The sequence below is a fragment of the Taudactylus pleione genome, unplaced genomic scaffold (genome assembly GCF_031769625.1).
Source record: "Taudactylus pleione unplaced genomic scaffold, aTauple2 ptg000609l, whole genome shotgun sequence".
NCBI classification, from domain to species: domain Eukaryota; kingdom Metazoa; phylum Chordata; class Amphibia; order Anura; family Myobatrachidae; genus Taudactylus; species Taudactylus pleione.
In genome coordinates, this window is record NW_028285011.1 from 1121188 (window position 1) to 1140680 (window position 19493).

General features: G+C 40.7%; 1 protein-coding gene across 1 annotated transcript in view; it reads left to right on the forward strand.

The window, feature by feature from the left end:
* Positions 1-19493, forward strand: part of OCA2 (OCA2 melanosomal transmembrane protein) — a 296067-nt gene that overhangs the window by 268030 nt on the left and 8544 nt on the right. The window contains exon 23 of the mRNA XM_088454034.1: positions 134-227. Coding sequence (XP_088310160.1) covers positions 134-227 — 94 coding nt within the window. The remainder of the gene's footprint in view (positions 1-133; positions 228-19493) is intronic.

Here is a 19493-nt window from a genome sequence, read left to right on the forward strand (position 1 = left end):
CCATTTCTCCATAGCTTAATTAGCAATGTAACATGCTGGATTTTGAAGCTGTGACCTAATCAAAATTACAAGTTGTCTCCAAACTACAGTGACACCAACCAGTCATTAAATGTGTGCATATCTTTCCCTGCAGGAAATGGAACATTGATTGGGGCATCAGCGAATGTTGTATGTGCTGGTATTGCAGAACAACATGGATATGGATTTTCCTTTATGGAATTTTTCAGGTATTGTTTGCTGTTATGATTTATAAATACATTTTTTTTTAAATTCCCTATAAATAAAAGTAAACCAATAAGATAATTCTATGAAAAATTTTACCGCTCTGGAAAGATCCCAATCATGTTTCCAGATACATGTGTTATTTTTTTAATTAATGCAATCAATCGTTTTTTTTTCACACTAAAAACATTGTGTTTTTAAAGCAAGTTGAGAAATCGAAATGAAGTTTAGAAATACTATCACAAAAAGAGGCCACATGAGGCATTTTTATCTCTGGCTGTTTTTGGCATGGCTGGTTTTAGATAAAATTGGGCCTATCACACACAACTTCACTTATTCTGTCACTTGGTCACATTACACACTCTGTACCAAATGGATTTATTTATACAGATGTAACCAGTGTCTGACACCCAGCGATTATATTACAATACTCTCACTGCATCTTCTATTTCACACTATAGTCTATACACTACATCCATGTCACAATTACTGATCATCCTCTACATGAGAGGCCTGTGGTGCTAGTTTGAAGTATTGTTTTAGGAGTGGGGAGAAGGGTTATTAGCAAGCCATAGTCTACAGTAGGTTCACTTAAAATTTAAGTCACTTTTATTTTTGCAAAAACTGGCAATTTAGCTTTGGCAGTGTCTTTAGGGGATGGCAGAATCAGCTGGGTATCTTTGTTTAGAAATATGCCTCAAGCTTTGACTGATATTCAGGGAAATCAATGTTCACAGAAACCATTCTCTGGAAGTTATCATTTGAATCCCATCAACATGCTTTATATGTAATTTCAAGGCGAATTAATATATGCCTTTTAAAATGTTATCTCAAAGAGCAGATTGTTTCGTTTCCTGAAATGCTGTGGCCCTCACTTTTAACAAAATTGTTCACAGTAGGAAGTTCAGTTTATCCCGTTTTGTAAATTGGTGACTAATAATACATGCTACGCACTACGAGAAAGTTTAATGGGTTTTATCGGAAGATTTGTTTTACATTAGATTATATATAAAATATGTGAAAAACTACATAAAAAATGTACAAAAAATCCCCATTCTATTACCATTCCATTGTTGAGCATACAAATACTGTACAGCAGGGCTAGTTAAATCAGTGCACACTGGTCCATCTCTAAAACATTTTTTTAGGTCTAAAACTCAGGGGTCTGAATTGTTAAAGGGCAAAATACACGTCTGCTGGAGAAATCGCCCATTAGGAGAGACTATTTATCATGCCTCAAGATGGTGAACACTGTTTTGGTAACTCCAACAAGAACACCATCATTAAAAAGGGGGGTTAGTCTTACTGTATAACATTGTTTTATACAGTACTGTTTTAAATTATTTTTTTAATAAAAGGAAAGGTATTTGTTAATTATATGGACACCACTGTAGCTTACTAGTGTTGCCCTGATTCTTACACTTCCCCCCGTGCTCAAGTCACTGACTAAGGCATTCTGTTACCTAGACTGTTGAAAACAATGATTCAAGTGTAAGTAGCAGCACAGTAGAGTCCGTATAATTAACAAGTACCAAAAGGAAGAAAAAAGTAACTCATTTACAGTAGGTTAATATTCAGTAAAAACACCAAAATATTACATCTGTTATATTAAACCATCAAAACATTAAATATTCTTCTCCAGGTATGAAACACAACATTGACACACTTCCCTCCCTGACACATTTGCTAAGGACTAGGTGATATAGTATTTGCTCTGTAAATACCCTTTCAGGTGCAGAATATTTAACACATAGGCAAAAATGATAATATATAACTTCTATGATGTAAAATGTTGTCGGTCCTCCTAACATCCGTCCTCTGCTGTTTTGGCCATGTGTGGGAGTGCTGTATGTTGAACAATGCTTTAGCTTTCTATGTGAAGCTATTAAATAACTGCCAGTCACAGAACAACCTTTGTTGCAGGTGTGCAATGGCCTTGGGCCCTCCTTACTTCCACACTATAACAGGTGCAAAGGCATAAGTTTAAACCTAAAATGTAAAAACAATATATTATTAATAATAATATGTAAAATTCTGGTCATGCACTGGAGTCAAAGAAAATGTAATCTTTCTATTTCAGTCTGTTTTCTACGTTCTTCCCTCCAAATAAGCTCTTCCCTCCAAGTAAGCTCTTCCCTCCAAGTAAGTTCTTCCTTCACAACAGGGCTGGGCAATAAGCGGCCCTCCAGCTGTAATTTAACTACAAATCCCAGCATGCATTGCAACATTTTTAGCATGGCCAAATAGCAAAACTGTGGCAGGGCATGCTGGGATGTGTAGTTTTATAACATCTGGGGAGCCACTTATTGCCCACCTCTACTCTACATTCCTGCCTCTATGTTCTTTGTTATATGATATCATCTTCTAATTTGCAATGCAGGGCAGGGTCGAGGCTCCTAATAAAAGGCTCCTGCCTACTAGGTACCAAAAGATTGGCCAGGGAGTTGTGATTGTGACCTATTGCAGACAAATTCAGATCTCCCTTCCATTGTTATTGTCACTGGGTCTCTGAAATCCCCTTTCATGCACTCTAATTTCTATTTTTTGGAAGGAGGCTTTTAGCTACCTAATATTTAGGTGGTGTGTACTATGTATGAGGGTACTCTGCATGGAAGGTAACTATTGTTATCGGCATAATACTGAAGAGCGATGCACACACTACTGTATGCTTTAAAGTAATGTACTCATTTTTTTCTTTACTATTAAATTATTAATTCATAACTATTAAACTTAGGGATGTGCGACGACCCCCATGTTTTGGTTTTGGATCTGTATAAATTTATGATGTAGGAGGGGAGGCATTCACAAAATATATTGTACTCATTCACATCAGTCCTTGCCCCAGAAGATTCCTTGAGCACTAAGCCTGCTGTTGCTGGGAGTGGATTTTCATCCCATAAGGGGACCAGGAAGACACTAGTAGTACTTTAAAAAACAATCCTTTGCAAGGGAGAGCAAGTATGAGGGCAGTCACCCAGTTTCATAGCGGATCGCTGGTGCCAAAACATCTATGCTGGTATTTGATGTGCATCCAATATCCACCAGTAATTCAGTGGGTTTAAGGCAGTTAATTGAGGTCCTGTGTGACCGCTACCAAATCCCATCAATATTCCACTTCACTAGAAAAGCAATTCTCAACCTGTACATTAAAAAACTTAATTAGTGGCCTCCAAAATGCCATTGTACCCACTGTCCACGTAACTAGAGATATGTGGACAAACTGAACAGAGCAAATGCAAGATTTAAGATGTAAGGGTTAAGTCATATGTTGTGTTCTTCTTCTCAACGGAAACAGATCTGAAGAGATGCAAAGAGCTGTTGGTAAATTGTCAGTTCACGTGGCACTTGATGCAGCAAGTGCATCTGCCGAGAATAAAACTAAAGTTTCTCAAAAGATTCACTGGTGATACAAATGAGTCAACACAAAACACAAAAAGTTGTTGGATGGATGCGCTGCAGATGACGTAACAGGGAGGAGATTCCTAGATGTTAAGATTCCTACCTCTACTTACTCTGGCTTTACAAAGGGTACAGATGACTTGACAATTGTTGTCCGGACTTGGGTAGAAGTAGTGGATTTTTTTGTCTTGTGCCCAGGCATGACAATGGTCTTTTCCTTTTCATGGGCAATAACTGTTTCTTCAACTGGTGCCTGATTTACACAAACAACATCCTCATCAACAACATCCTTATTAGCATCATCTACACAAATATTCTGGTCATCCTGGTGCACTTCCACAGAAGCAGCCTCGATTTCTATGTCAGCATGTTCACTTGTGCTTACATCATCATAACAAGCAGAACCACCAGTCATAAATAAAGGCCAAGGCCTTAGCCTTTCCTTGCCACTTCATGTGGTGAAAGGGATATTGCCAATTTTGGGTGGAATTCAATTGTTTCCAGCCCCCTTCACGCCCAAATGGAGCTCTTCAATTATTGCTCCTGTCAGGCGCGATCAGCTGCCAGCACTCAATTTCAGCTCACAGCCCCAGGGGGGGTGCGAGCTGAAATGGGTGAAAATTTACCTGTTTGGGTGCCCAAACGGCACTTTTAGCGAACGCGCCCAGCACTTTGGTCGGGGGTAGCTGATTTACACGGCTAAACCCTGCCACTTTGGGTGCGATCAGCGCGAAAGACAGGAACAATTGAATAGCGGCCCGCAATCTCCTGTCACTTTAGACAGGCGATCCAGACCACGAAAACAATTGAATACCGCCCTTTATGTCTTTCTGCAGCTAACTTTCCCTTTTGATGTTTTTTTTCTTTACCACTGTAAAAGATTGGTTCTTAATTTTAGATGCCCTGAATTAAGCCCTATATGCCCTTGGGCATCATCTTTAGTAGATGATTAGATGATGGATTAGTATTGTCATGACTGGTGGCACTGGCAGCAGCTCCAGCATTAGTATGTTATTCTTGCTCTAATCTCAACTGATCGTTCACCATATCAACAAAAATGAATGAAGTAGGATACAGCACACACATCAATATATACCAATTGTAAATATTACACTGCGGTATCAATGACTTACAGTGTCACAATATTATTTATGAATAAGAATAACACACTGCGATACCACTTAGTGTCACAAGATTATTTATGAATAAGAAAAGAATAACACACAGGGCCTGATTCAGAGCCGCTCGTAAGCGGCCGCTCGTTCGCTCTGAGCGATGTTCGCACAACTGCGCATGCATATGGGTCATAATGTGCATGCGCCAACCAGTCAGTGCGATCGGAAATCGAGCGCTCGCAAAATAGCGAGTGCCTGCTAATTTGAGTGACAGGATGAGGCGTTTGTGGGTGGTAACAGGGGAAGGTGCTTGAAAACGGGGAGTGGAGATCCGAACGCAGGCATGCCAAATGGTCAAAACGGGTGTTTTAAGGGTGTGCATAATTAACAAAGCAGCGTCATCGACCATATCACTTGGTTGTTTCTAATCCTGAACTGTTCGCATGATTGCGGTAGGATAAACCTACATTAAGCATTGCGAGCAGTTCAGATGCCTTTCGATGTACTCGATTAATCAAATAAATAGCGGAGATGACGTAGGATGCGAGCGGCCAGGGGGCGCCTTTACAAAATAGCGAGCGCATGTTTAGTTCGCTCGCTCAGACATAGAGGCGTCAACAGACCGCAAAGAGCGAGCGCTCAATTTAAATAGCCGGCCCCTTTTTCTGACCGAGCGAGCGCAAATAGCGTGCCGCTCTGAATCAGGCCCACTGTGCTGCCACTAATACCGCTTTTATACCTAAATTCCGGGTCTGATCCGGAGGTTGGAACAGGGTTCCAAACCGGATCAGACCTGGAATTTAGCCGGTGCCGATCCAGGATATTCCCGAGTCAGCGCCGTTCACACCCTAGCTGGGTCTGCAGTGACCCGGCTCTTCTGGTGTGGAAGTGGACGCTTGGAGATGACGTAATCTCCAAACGCCACTGAAGCCGGCGTGTTAAACCCTGCAAGTTACCTGGGTTGATTGCCGGGTCACTTGACCCGTGAATCCTACTCTGTCCCCTTTTACACCAAGGAGCTACCCGGGTTAACCCTGCAATAACCCTGGCTTTAGCTCTAGTGTAAAAGGGGTATGAGTGTCACAAAATTATTTATGAATAAGAAAAGAACACACTGCGCTGCCACTTACAGTGATGTCATTATGTTTTATATATAATGCATGTTACTGTATTTAGCACTTTGTTGTGGTTTTGTAGTCGGCATGTAGACTAATAATTTATTCACGATTGAGAAAAGAAGTGAAAAGTTGAATATTAGACTGCGCTACCACTTAGTGTCTCAAGATTTTTTATAAGTAAAACACTGCACTACCACTTAGTGTCACAATATTTTTTATGAATAAGAATAACACACTGCGCTACGACTTATAGTCACAATACATGGACAGTAAATTGCGGTCTGGCCAGCAATGTCATGAAACAACAATAGCGCAGCTAAGTTGCTAATGCGCACATAAAAAAAGCACTTTTATTTTTTCGGACACTGGGGAAGAGCACCCCTCAATGAGGCAGCAGCCCCTTAATGAACAACACAGACAGCACCCCTTTTTTATGGACAACAAAGCACCCCTGCCGAGTGCGGAAAGACCACCTGTAGAGTCACAAATACATGGATGATAAACTGCGGCAGTGTCACCGAACAATAATAATGCAGCTAAGTTGCTACTGCACACACACACAAAACAAAAATGTTTTTATTTTTTTTACACTGGGGAAGAGCACCCCTAACTGACAGAGCACCCCCCTGGACAACACAACACCCCTTTATGGACTGCAGCCTTAGCCTGATGGACAGGACAATAACACAACACAACAGCAGCCACAGTTAATTGACAGGACAAGTGACCCAGCAGCTGCAGCACCCACTGAAGGAAGCCCCCCTTTATATACTGCAGCCTAAGCCCCTTTATGGACAACACAGCAGCAGCCTTCAGGCCAAGACCCCGACAGGACACACACACTGAGTGACTGACTACGCCTGCTAGCTTCTCGCTCCACAGCCGGAGTGAAAATGGCGCTGATCGCGTGGACCTTTATATAATACAAAACCCGCGAGAATCCGACAGTGGGAGGATGACACATTTTGCCTCGTTTTCAGATCCGAGTCAGATGGGAAAACTCGAGCCGGACTCTGATCTTGCCTCGAAACACGAAGTTCGGGTGGGTCTGGTTCCCGGAGAACCAGACTCGCTTATCTCTAATTAAACTACAAACATAAATGCAGACCCCCACCACCATCACACCCACACACTATACAATTTCCAGCACAAAAAAATAAATGTTCTATTTATCAATCTATAAACATAATGGTTGTCTTTTCAGCAGATACAAATGTATATGGCTGTGTTCTGTGTAGACACAATTATGCTTCACTGCTAAAAATCTAATGGTTCATTAAGTTTATGTATTGAGATCATACACAATACTGTAGTCTAACACTAGCATAGGATACTAGCCAGTTACTCTATTGTCTGATGTTAATTATTGATAGAAACCTGAATTCTTACTGATTTGTTTCTAAATACCTGGTATCTGATTATATTATGAAAATATTATGCAATTAGTGAAAATAAAAACTTGTCATGCATAAATACAGATGGTTATGTCAACAAAGAATGAAGCACATGCCAAATGACTGCTTTGTGTTTTGTTCCATAGAAACCATTAATTATCTTTGTACACACTGTACTGTATAGTCAGCTATTATATTGTCCTTTATAGAATATGGAGGATACAGAGAAAAGGCCCCAGCCAGTGGTTCAGCTTGCAGCAGTCAAAGGCATCAGTCAAAGTTACTGACTGTCTTTTGTTTATGATTTGACTTGTATGCACAAGCATCAGTGGGTAAGAGCGAGCAGCTCCTAGTAAATTTGTCAAGGTGTAACTTATGCTTTCTCATGTATCATCCATGTTGGAGTAAGTATAGGTTTTTGGTAGGGATCGATAGAGATCACAGCTGCTGTCTAATTTCTTACTAAAAAATAAAAATCCACATTATGAGCTTAAAAGGGGACTTTGCTTTATGTATTAGAGGACAATTGAATTGCTGTTTCTGACATCTTGTTTGTATGACTTTGTAACACAGTACATCCTGCTTTTCTAATGATGAGAAATAGCTTCCAGGTTTATAGATATAATATGGCCATGTTAGCTCTCGTGGCACATAACTCTAGTATGATATTACCCTCCATGTTACATTGGGTGTAAGCGTAGCAGCAGTCCATTGTTTAGTCCAGTGTAGGTGCATTCCAGTAATTTGAATTAATACATGTACTGTATACTGAAACCTATGCTACTGGTTTGTGCATAACTCTACTGATAATTTTTTGCAGATTATATGATGTTGCTATCTACTTCCGAATTCATAACACAGGAAAATTTTCTGTAGTATGTCTATTAATCAGTTATTTGTTTCATATGGAGGAGAGTTGAAATAACAATTTTTCTGTCCCCCTGCTTCGTTATAATTACTGTGGGTGCACTGTAATCAGCTTTGGGACCTGGAGATGCAGGGGCCCTGCAGTACTACCCATAGCCCCCCTCTGTACTTTGTAGCAAGGTGAATGGAGTCCTCTTCTGAACTGAGAATGCCAAGTCGGCTTCCTTTGCTCTTTCAGAGCAGGGAGAGGGGGCCTGGGAGGCCTATAGCATCATTGCTGGGTCCCTACCTTGGTTTCACTATAGGGCCCTACAACACTTTGTTCTGCCACTGATGCTTCATTATTATTCTGTACTGTAGGAAACTGGTCCTTCCATTGTATACCTCTGAAAGTTGTCATTGTAAAATGAAGTTGTGTGTAGACCATACTTACCTACTTTTGAAAGAGCATTTCAGGGAGATTGTGATAGCACCACCTATGAGTGTTGCGGTAAAGTGGGTGTGTACTGCTACATCTGAGAGGCGTGTCATAAACCTGATTTACATCCAAATGCAAACAAGCCTAGAACAAATCTGTAAGATCTGTTTGTTGATGAAAACACACAAATACTTTTCAGAAAAATGCATGTAGCTATAGGGATTATTGTGTTTTATAACCAATGCAGGGAAATGATACTAATGATCCCATTTGAATGTTTATATCTGTTTTCTTTTTAATATAACAGCTTCATAATGGGGGTAAGGTGCAATCAGGGAGATTGTTAGACTCTTTGTAGAATTGCTACTATTTCAGGGAGTCTCCCTGACAATGAGGGAGAGTTGGCAAGTATTGTGTAGACTGCTTGCTAGCGAGCAATTAACATATGGGAGCAGATACAATTAGCCATAGGTTTTGTCACTCTCTTCTCCTGGGAATATGTGTTAACTGCTGCCTTAGGGCTTCTCATATGTTGATTGCTGCTCTTTAATTGAATAGCTCAGGACACTTTACCCAGAATATTAGACCACACGACACATCCGTCTATTTAAATCTAACCCATAATGAGCAAAACAATCAGAATTTCTGTGCAACAATAAGTAGTACAGGTGTCAGTATGCATATATTGTTCCAAAACTTAGTAGAGTGTGCAACAGAAGAAAATGCACATCCAGGGAGTCCTCAATTGGGAAGTGGGCTTCCTAAGTTGTCAGGACATGCACGTTGGAGAGTGGGTTCTCCTTCTGGGGTTTTTTTCAACTACTGGTGGACAAATGGGACCTACCAGAAATAGACCTCATGGATTCATATCACAAACACAAGGTCTCCAGGTACGGGTCCAGGATCAAAACCCCTCAGCCACCTTCAGGGACGCACTGGCAATAAGATGGGACTTCAAGCTGGTGTATCTCTTTCCTCCGATTTCCCTCCTCCCAAGGATCCTCAGGAAATTCAAGCAGGAAGGCAGATCAGTAATACTAGTGTCTCCTGCTTGGCCTAGACGTCATTGGTTCACCGACATACGGAATCTATCCATAGATATTCAGATTCCTCTTCCTCTCTGACCGGATCTATTAGTACAGGGTCCCTGCCTGCATACGGACTTACCTCGTCTGTCCTTGACGGGGTTGCTCTTAAGGCTTCCATCTTGAGAGCCAAAGGTTCTCCAGCTCTGTGATTTAAATGATGCTTAGGGCATGAAAGCCTTCCTCTTCCCACATCTGTTACAGCATTTGGCATACTGTTGGATGTTCCCACAAGAAAGTATGACCCTAAGGTTTTAGGGTTTCCTGGGTACTTATTTTTTCTAGGCTGGGTTAGACTTTAGTCTCTGCCTAGCCATCCTGGAAGTGCAGGTTTCTGCGCTGTCAATCTGGTTCCTGAAGAGAATTGCTTCTCTGCCGGATGTTAGAAGTCTTTTTTTTTTTTCAGGGGGTTCTCCGAGTTCAGCCACCTTTTGTAACACTGTGGAACTTGTCTTTAGTTCTCAAGGGGCTTCAAAGCTCATCCATTCAAACCTCTGGACTCTGTAGATTGGAATAGGTTGACAGCAAAAACATTTTTTTCCCTTGCTGTCTCTTCTGCACGCAGAGTATCTGATTTGGCAGCACTTTATTGTTGCTCCCCATTTTTTTTTTTTCACCAAGTTAGAGCTGTCGTCCGTACAGGGGAGGGTTACCTTTTTAAGGTAGTGTTCCATCTTCATGTGAATGGAAAAATTGTGGTTGCAGTTTTTTTTCAGTCATCAGATCTTTCTGTAGGTGAAATCTTTTTGGATATGGTTCGTGCTCTCCATATCTATGTGGAGCGTACAAACTCTGTTAGAAAATCAGACGCTCTTTTTGTGATATATGTTTTTCACAAACAAACTCTGGCTCTATGGTTATGTCTGACTATCTCCCAGGTTTACACTAAGGCTGATCTCCCTGTCCCAAACATGGCAACAGCATATTCTTCTCAGTCTGTGGAACCATCGTGGGCATTTCTTGTTGTGCCTATGTTGAATATTTGTGCAAGGCAACCACGTGGTCTTATGTCCACACTTTTCTTAGATTCTATGCCTTTGATATTTTTGCCTCTCAGGATGCTTCTCCTTTCTGCTCGGGAGTGTCCCCCACCCTTTGGGGATCTGCTTTAGGACATCCCCATGGTATCCCTGTGGATTCCTATGGACCCCGAAGAAGAAAATAAGAGTTATGGTAGACTTTACATTGATAACTCTTTCTCTTCAAAGTCCATAGAGTCCACAGGGCATCCACCCTGACACACATCACTTCATTGGGTAATTTTTTTTTTCGGGCATGGAGTCCCTCATTTTCTGAGAGTTTCTGGTGTACAATTGTTCTTCCTTCTCCTCTTTTCTTCTCCTGCTTGGGCTTGTTTACAGAACTGAATGTCTCTGGCCGTGGGCAGGGTATATATGGAGGAGGACCAGAGGCATTTTGGGAGCTGAAAGCTTAACTGATTGGTGAGTGGATCACTCCAACCCCATTATCCCCATGGTATCCCTGTGGACCCTATGGACTTCGAAGAAAAAGGGTTATCAATGGTAAGTCTACCATAACTCTTATTTTTTTAACTGTTAGTTGTCCAATTGCTAAATATATAGTATTTGTTACTGCCTATATATGTTTATACACCACTATTTTTATTTTTTTTATTTAGTACTCGTTTTCAACCATGGTAAATTTGCTGCACATGCCTTTGGTAATTTGACTTAACCTGTGCCAAATGCTTATTTTTCATATCCTATTTTACAATTCGTGTTAAATAGTTTTTTTTTACTGCAAACATTAAGAATGTAATGAGTTAACTTAAAAGTTTGTTGTATATCAATGCACTTGCAGTCATCATCCCAAAGTGCACTCGCCCATAAACAAGATGTGTTATCATCATTCAACATTACATATGAATTTTCATGAATTCAGCTGTGTGCTCTTTTGATAAGCAATAAGGAGTATGGTTCATCAAATACTTTTAACAATGCTGAATGTGAACTGGCACAGCTTTAAGTGACGGAAAGAAAGCAAGCTGCAATATTTCGATTGGGCTGGTTATTCTCCAGAGCCTTGTCAGTGTCACTTACTTTTTGGTTTTCTGCTCTTGGTATATGTCTTAATTGCTCTATCAACATTTGCGACTGGGCTTCTTTCTGTTTAAATATTTATAATAGCAAAGTACAACTAAGTGATATGTCCCTATGCTCATTTACAGTAAAAGCCAAGTTTTAAGAAGTAAATTGATGCTCAGTTAGTTTTGTTCTTGCACATTAACATTTTATGATGTATAAATACTACAGTAACTAATAACAGCAAGTAAAAAAACAAAAGTTTGGAAGTCTTACAATTTTAAGCTAAGCACTTTTTTGGTATATACATAGGGTTAAATCACATTATTGCACTGGTTACAGAATGTTTAAATTGCAATCTTGGAGGACTGGGAGAGAGTCCAAGTGATCCTTTGCTCAGAATCAGTGAATTGAAGATAGGGATCAGAGATACAAATATTAGGTGCATGAGTGTTCAGATCATGGAGTCACAGGTCTGCATAAAAGTAAACTTACTTAACTACTCCTCTTTACCCAAGACTCAAGAAATTAATAGATAAGTGAACAGTATTTGAGGAAGACCTTTGAGATGGCTTTGACCATGTTGGGTGGCTGACATAAGGGGTATGTAAGGAAATCAAAGTACCCAGGGAGCTCGGTGGTAGTCACAAGAATCTGAATGGACATTGAACTCATTTGGAGATGTGCTTGGGCCAGCTAGCTGTAAGAGTGATGATACTGTCCAGTGGGAGTTAGGTGCAAGGGGCATGGAAAAGAAATGGAAGACTTGATGATGGGAATTCACAAAGAAACTTCTATATGCAAGGATTTTTTTGGCAGTTATACAGTACCCATAGATCCCAAGTCTAAGCTAACCAAAGATACCCTGCGGAAAAGGTATAGTGGTGCTCCATTACAGACCCTGTAAGCACGCACCATCTCGAAGCACATTGGTATTAAAGTAATATCTGATGAGCGGGGAGTGTCCTTGCCCCCTCATTTTGCCATGACCACACATGAACAACTGGGCCCTAAGTTGGCCTGCATCTGTCAGATCTGTCAGATGAACGATTTGAACGATGCGCGTTCCCGATGGTCAGATAACGATATCTGACATCTGATGTGTTTGCAGTCACACTTGGATGATTTCCATTCATTTTAATGCAGTCAAAAATCATTCAATCGTTCAAATCATTCAAATCTTTGGTAAAAATCATTCAAATCGTTCATCTGACAGATCTGACAAATCTGACAAATCTGACCGTGTGTATGCTCCATTACCTGCGCATGCAAACAGTAGACCTGAAAATCAAAAAGCATATACTGTAGGAATGCATGAACAATGACCTATAAAATCATAAAGAGGGGCTTCTCCAGGGCAGGGCCAGCAGGGTACATGCCCTGTGTGCCGCGGCAGTGCAGCAAAGTGGGGGGGGCACCACTGCATCTGTCTGCTTGCCAGGGCTGTGTACGGTTCATGGGCTGTCTACAACTACCGCCAGGTTTTTTTTTTTTACTATGTCACATCTACTCGCTGTGCCATGCCATGTCTGTCCCTGGCCGATTGTTAGGGACTTTGAGGCAGAGGCAGGGATGTAGGCACTGTCTGGCCAGATTGGAGGGGACAGCCCATGGATGAGCCCTGTCAGTTTTATGCCTCACTGCTGCAGGATGGGAGGCCAAGTCATGAGTGGGCAGGGACAGGAGGGAGGGCTGGTGGCCATGTCATACCATACAGTAGCCTGAATGTGGATTACCGAGATGGCTGCCCCTCTCTGGAGAGATTTCATGAACTTTCTCCCACAGTGCGAGCGCGCGGAGTGCAGGTAAGTTTAGTGTTGTGTGTGTCTGTGTGTCTTTATGTGTAAGGAGCACTACTACTGTGGGCATTGTATAAGGGATACTACTACTGTGGGCATTGTATAAGGGGCACAACTACTGTCTGCATTATTTAAGAACACTAATACTGTGGGCATTGTATAAGGACACTACTACTGTGGGCATTGCATAAGAGACACTACCACTGTGGGCATTGCATGTAATGGGCAGTACTATTTCCGATGTAATGTCAATAAGATTGTCCTACTGTGTGGCATAATTTGAATTTGGGGGCATTATTGTGTGGTATGTAAATTTTCGTTCTGTGTGACATAATGAAGGTATTATATTGCAGTACATATAATTTGACATGGAACTAGCTTTTTTAATGTATTTTACGTGGCTCTGGCTTTTTTAATGTATTATGTGGAATTAACTTTTTCAATGTTTAATTATGTGGATAATAGGGTACACTAACCTAACATATGAAAACTCATACTATAACCTAAGTAAATGTTACTGTATATCTACAGATATAGTGCTGGGCACGCCCCCAAGAGTGATGAATTGGGGGTGCCACTAGGACATGCCCCTCCCTGGATGGCCATGCCCCCTTTTCAGGGACGTGCACTTTTTTTTTCTTTTTTTGGGCGGTGGAATGGTGGGGGTGTTTTTCAATTTGCCCTGTGTGCCAAAGACCCTAGTAACATCTCTGATCATAACTATAAAACCATAAATGGTTATAAGTAGCCAACAATGTAAATACTCATGATGCTGTATAGTGTATCTGATTATACTGATTTAAAGCATCCGTGTTTGTCCATAATCCACATATATACTGTATATTTTATTTTCTTTCCATATCCTATATACCATGCCCCACCCTCTGCTCCCCATTATTTATAACCCCTTCCTTTAGATTAAACGGTTTATAAATGTGATTCACGCATGAAGTACAAGTAAAGACATTATTAAAATGTCTTTAACGTATGTTGTTTTGCGGTTTCTTTGTGAAGATGCTGAAAGTAATTGTTTGGTAGTTTTCTTTTTATAGAACTACAGAGTCTTGCTCATTATACCACTTAAGTTACGCTTCACTGAAAGGAAGATTTCTTTTGTAATACTGTATATAATATAGACACTAATTAGACACAGATGTCTTAAGGAAAAATGTAATATAATTTATCTTCAATCTTCAGCTGTAACCTTAGCACCTTAACACCCTTCATGGTGTATTTGACTTTTTTCCCCCAGAGTGTCTGTAAAGTGGAGACCTCTCATGTCTGCATGCATGTTTCCCCAGTACAGGGACATGTGCAGCATTGTTTTGGTTTCCTCAAGAGACTTTATTTAATGAAAGTTGTATTATAGATGAGCGAGAACCTTGTCAAACTGAAATATTAAAATGGCTTATTCTTAATGGGCAACAGACTAGTACGTGCCTATTAAATATTATGTGAACAACACCTTAAAGAAAGCCGTACTACTGTAAATAAATTGATTTAAGCTGTTAATTTAAGATCTACTTATATCCTAAAAAACCTTCAAAAGTCTAGTTGGCTCCATTCAAACTCCAGCCCTCCAATGTTTTCTTGTGATAAATATTTTCATCATCTCTCCTGTAGTTCTATTGCATTGTACAGGTATCAACTTTTTGAGTGTAAACACATCAAATATTATACAACACCACTATACATACACAATGCATTTTAAACCAATTTTTTGTCTATAACTATTTCTTACAGCTACATATTATTCCATTATGTAGATTGGCTTTTCCTGTGACATTATATAGAATATATATAGAAGTGCCTTGAGCATAACTGGCTCCGGTTTTCAGTAGATTAAATAAGTGCTTTGAAATTTTCCTTATAAATTAGTGCTTTTATTTATAAAAGTTAGTGCATGCACTGGCCAACCCAGAGACATCAACCTATGAGACTGGCAATTGGGCAGACCTCTGCAGCAAAGGAACATTTGAGGCCCACAAACTATGGATGCTTGTTGTCTTAAGTGGTAGTTGTCCAAATACTAGAGATGTGCTCATACCCCTGTGTTTTGGCTCTAAATCATTGTCGTCTTTTATTTTTGACAAAACCACCCCCAAGTGTTTTGGTTTCGGAATTCTTTAAAAATGTATAAAATGTGCTTAAATCATGTAACTTAGACCTGTCTTTGTTACTATAGTATTATTAACATCACTAACACAAATTTCCAGTCAACTTTTACCACCTCACAGCACCTGAATTCACAATGGAGGGACGTATTTGAAATTCAAAATATGTGATATCCAGTATTTAGATCAGAGTTCCAAACTTGGTAAGAAAACCCGAGTCCGGACTCTGCTGGGGCTCTGATCAACTAGGAACCCTAGAGTTTGGGTGTGTTCAGTTTTCCGCAAAACTGAACTGCTCATCTCTACCAAATACACAGCAATTTAATATAATTAGCAATCAAATTGAATCCCATTCAGATTGTTGGTTTAGTCTGTGACTATTGCATATATTGCTTTTGTATGTAGTCTTGAGGATTTTGTAACTGCCAAATAAGAACTCCTGGGAAAATATACAGCTGTGAGATCCTGAGGACATTGAAGTTATACCAAGAACAATGAAAATAGAATCATATTTGCTGCTATGGCTCACAGCTAAATACTGTATGTGAATAGTAACCCATACAATATTTCTAACAAGTACCCAATGATTGAAGTGGGTGGGTATATGGCGATATACCCTTTTTCACATGCCAACCTAGCATTGCCTCTGCTCCATGGCACTTCAGGGTTCTCTGGCTGCGGCTCAGGACAGTTCTGCCCATGACTTGTGGTCCCAAAACATATTGCCTGCTCTCTTCTGGCTGCGGCCTCAACTTGCTGTCCATGGCCCCTGCATACTGCCTCCTATACTACTGGAAACTTCTGCTCTGACCTCCGCCTGTGTAGCAGTGGCCTATTACCTTTGCCTGCCAGACTGGACCCTATCACGGCCTTCACTTACTTTGGACCGTTTCCCTGGGGAGCTGCTATATTTCTGCCTGCTCTTCCACCTTTCCTGTAGAGAATGCTGATGCCAGTCTCTAGCATACTCCAACAAGAGATGGAAGCAGAGAGTGAGAGGTGCAGTGGGTGAGAGAGGGAATTGGGATGAGAGGTGCAGGGGGTGAGAAGGAAACTGGCTGAAAAGGATAGCAGGGAGTGAAAGGCGAAGGGGGTAAGTGATGGGGAGAGAGAGATGCAGGTGATCAGCTAGTATTCTGACCGCCGGCATTCCGACCGCTGTGATGCCAACTACATCCCATTCCAATACTTACTTTTACGTACCTTTTACATTGTGAAATCTAAAAAGATTTTCTTAAACTAATTTAATGGCATTTCTCCTTTTCTTATGCTCACAGCTCACGTAAAGTGAATAAAGGAGTTCATTAAAAAGACAAAGTTCTGCTCAACTTCAGTATTTATCTACATTTAAGGTTTTTATACAAAGTTACATTTACAGTATGTACACTATAGTCAGTGTCGAAGATTACATTGTATTCATATACAAAATTTATACAGGCAAGCAATACTCACACCATCTGTAAATGGGGTAATAATGTACTATATTTAAAATGTTTCTCCACCACACTACACCATTCGTAGAACATAAACGGTTATCTGTCCTATGAAATGCCATTGAATCCTCTGTCTGAAAGTTTTATAGGTCTATAGTCCCCTCCCCTCCTTATTGCTTTCTGTTTTGAAAATTAATGAATATTGCAATAACAAATTCAAAATATTGTCTGTAATGCATAGTACTGCACAAATTCTTCCCATTTGTCTGTAGGTACACATTTTAAACTGAAAGCACTAGGGAAATACTATCTTTCATACATTTTCACAGCAGTAATAGATGAATACCAGCTTTAATAAGGAAACTCTTTGGCGTTGCACTTCTCTACAAAATAAACTATTGACCTATACAGAATGGGATCTGCACTGTTTTGAAGTCTGGACAATTTTTTGGTCTGTAACAAAGAGAAAACTCTTTTGTTTGTCTAGTTCAGTAGCAGAATAAAGGTAATAGAAGTAGAGTTGGTATGTATAATATGAACAAGGATAGGAGTGGAATTGTGTAGCCCTCATGTCCTAGCTTAATACAATGGCTAGCATTGTCTTGATCACCTCTTGCCATCAATCATTTTCTTCTCCTTGTACAGAGACTATTGTGTTGCATTTTATGTTTTTAGACTGCAGTTGCTGTGTATATATGTGTGTGTATATATATATATATATATATATGCACACTAGCTGGGATACCCTAATCTTCGCCTAAAACCTCATTCCATTGATCCTGAAAAGGACCCCCACTGTTTGCTAACATGCTTGCAAACAGTGGTGTAACTACCGTGGGTGCAAGGGGTGTGGCTGCTATGGTGCCCGAGCTGCCTCGGTGGCCCACCACTCACCCTGCACCTAGTCACACACACAAAGTGGGCAAGACCAGTCAGGGCCATCGAGGGGGGCCGCGCTGTCAGCAATGTGGATTTGGTGCTGGCCCGCCAACTGATTACAGCTGGTGCACTGGCAGGCAGTCATGGAGAGACAGCACTGTCGGTTGCAAGGCAATTAGAGCTCACAGACTGCTAGCCAATCAGCAGTGGTGGTGCAGGTCCGCAAGCTCCAATTGGCTCGCGACTGGCACCATATTCAAATTGCGTTGGCGCTGTCTGTTCATGCCTGCCACTGCCTGCTGGTGCAATAGCTGTAATTAGTTGACAGCCCGACCCCAAATCCACACCTGTTGATGGCACATGAGGATGCGAGAGGCTGCTGGAGGGGCATAGGAAGGTGAGTTGCTGGTGGGGGGCATAATATGTAAGGGGCACTACTATTGTGTGGTATAATGTAAGGGCCATTATTGTGTAGAGTAGGGGGCATTACTGTGTAGCATAATGTATGAGGGGCACTACTACTGCATTGTATAATATGTACAAGGGGTACTACTGTGCGGCATAATCTGAATGGGGTCTATGTGGCATAACACGAATGGGTTCTGTGTGGGGGCAAATGTATGTGATTTTTTTACCTCTGGGGAGGCGTTTTAAGATCTTTCTATGTGTCCCACAAAGATCTTGTTATGCCTGGGGGGGGGGAGTGGGAACTAATTCCCCGGGACCAGTCTCCTCTGCCTTTGGGGGAGAGTGATCACACTGATCGCAGTCCCCCTGGATTTGCTCCGGGCTAAGCTGCTCACAAAAAGACAGACAGACACGCTTTCTCACTTATTATATATATATATTTTATTGTATCTGTAAATATATTAAATGTATCGCTCCAATAGTTTCTTACATAATGGAAGAAGCCATTATGATAGTTAGAGCTGGTAAATTTAAACCTATACAGATAATCTGAAAGTTTTCATGTGACAAAATATAAAATAGAAGCACAGAAAAGTGCATACAAAAAACACTGCTGGAATATTACAGGGCAGCCTCTACTTCAGCCATTGGGAAATACTGATAATTATATAGAGGGGTCCAAGTTAATTTAATAGATTTTGACTTTTATTTACCAAAGGGTATATTTTTGGTATGTGGGAATAGTGCTAATTCTTACTTTCCATCTAATTCTTCTGGGGTTTGTTATTTAGGACAACTGACTTTTCTTACAGCTCACATCAACATAACCTCCTTAATGTCTTCAACACGAGGGAAAAGGTAATTACCTCCAAATTGCACGTCAGATTTGCCTCTGATATCTGGCGTGCAGTATAAAGCTTTGGGTTTCTCTTTATTGGGGATCCCAGGTCTTAGTGTGTACAATACCAGGGTCATAAATAGTATTGCTTGTGGAATGACTAAAACTCAGTGCCACTAGCACTGCTATTTCTCTGATTAATCATGAATTAAGAGAGGTTAGAGAAGGAATGTTAGAAAACAGAGTAGCCATACATTACTTGTTACTAAAAGCAGGTAGCGGATGTGAACACTTCAAAGGTATGTGCTGTTTTAATATTTCGGATAATTATAATCCCATTGAGAAGAAGATAAAACCGTTAC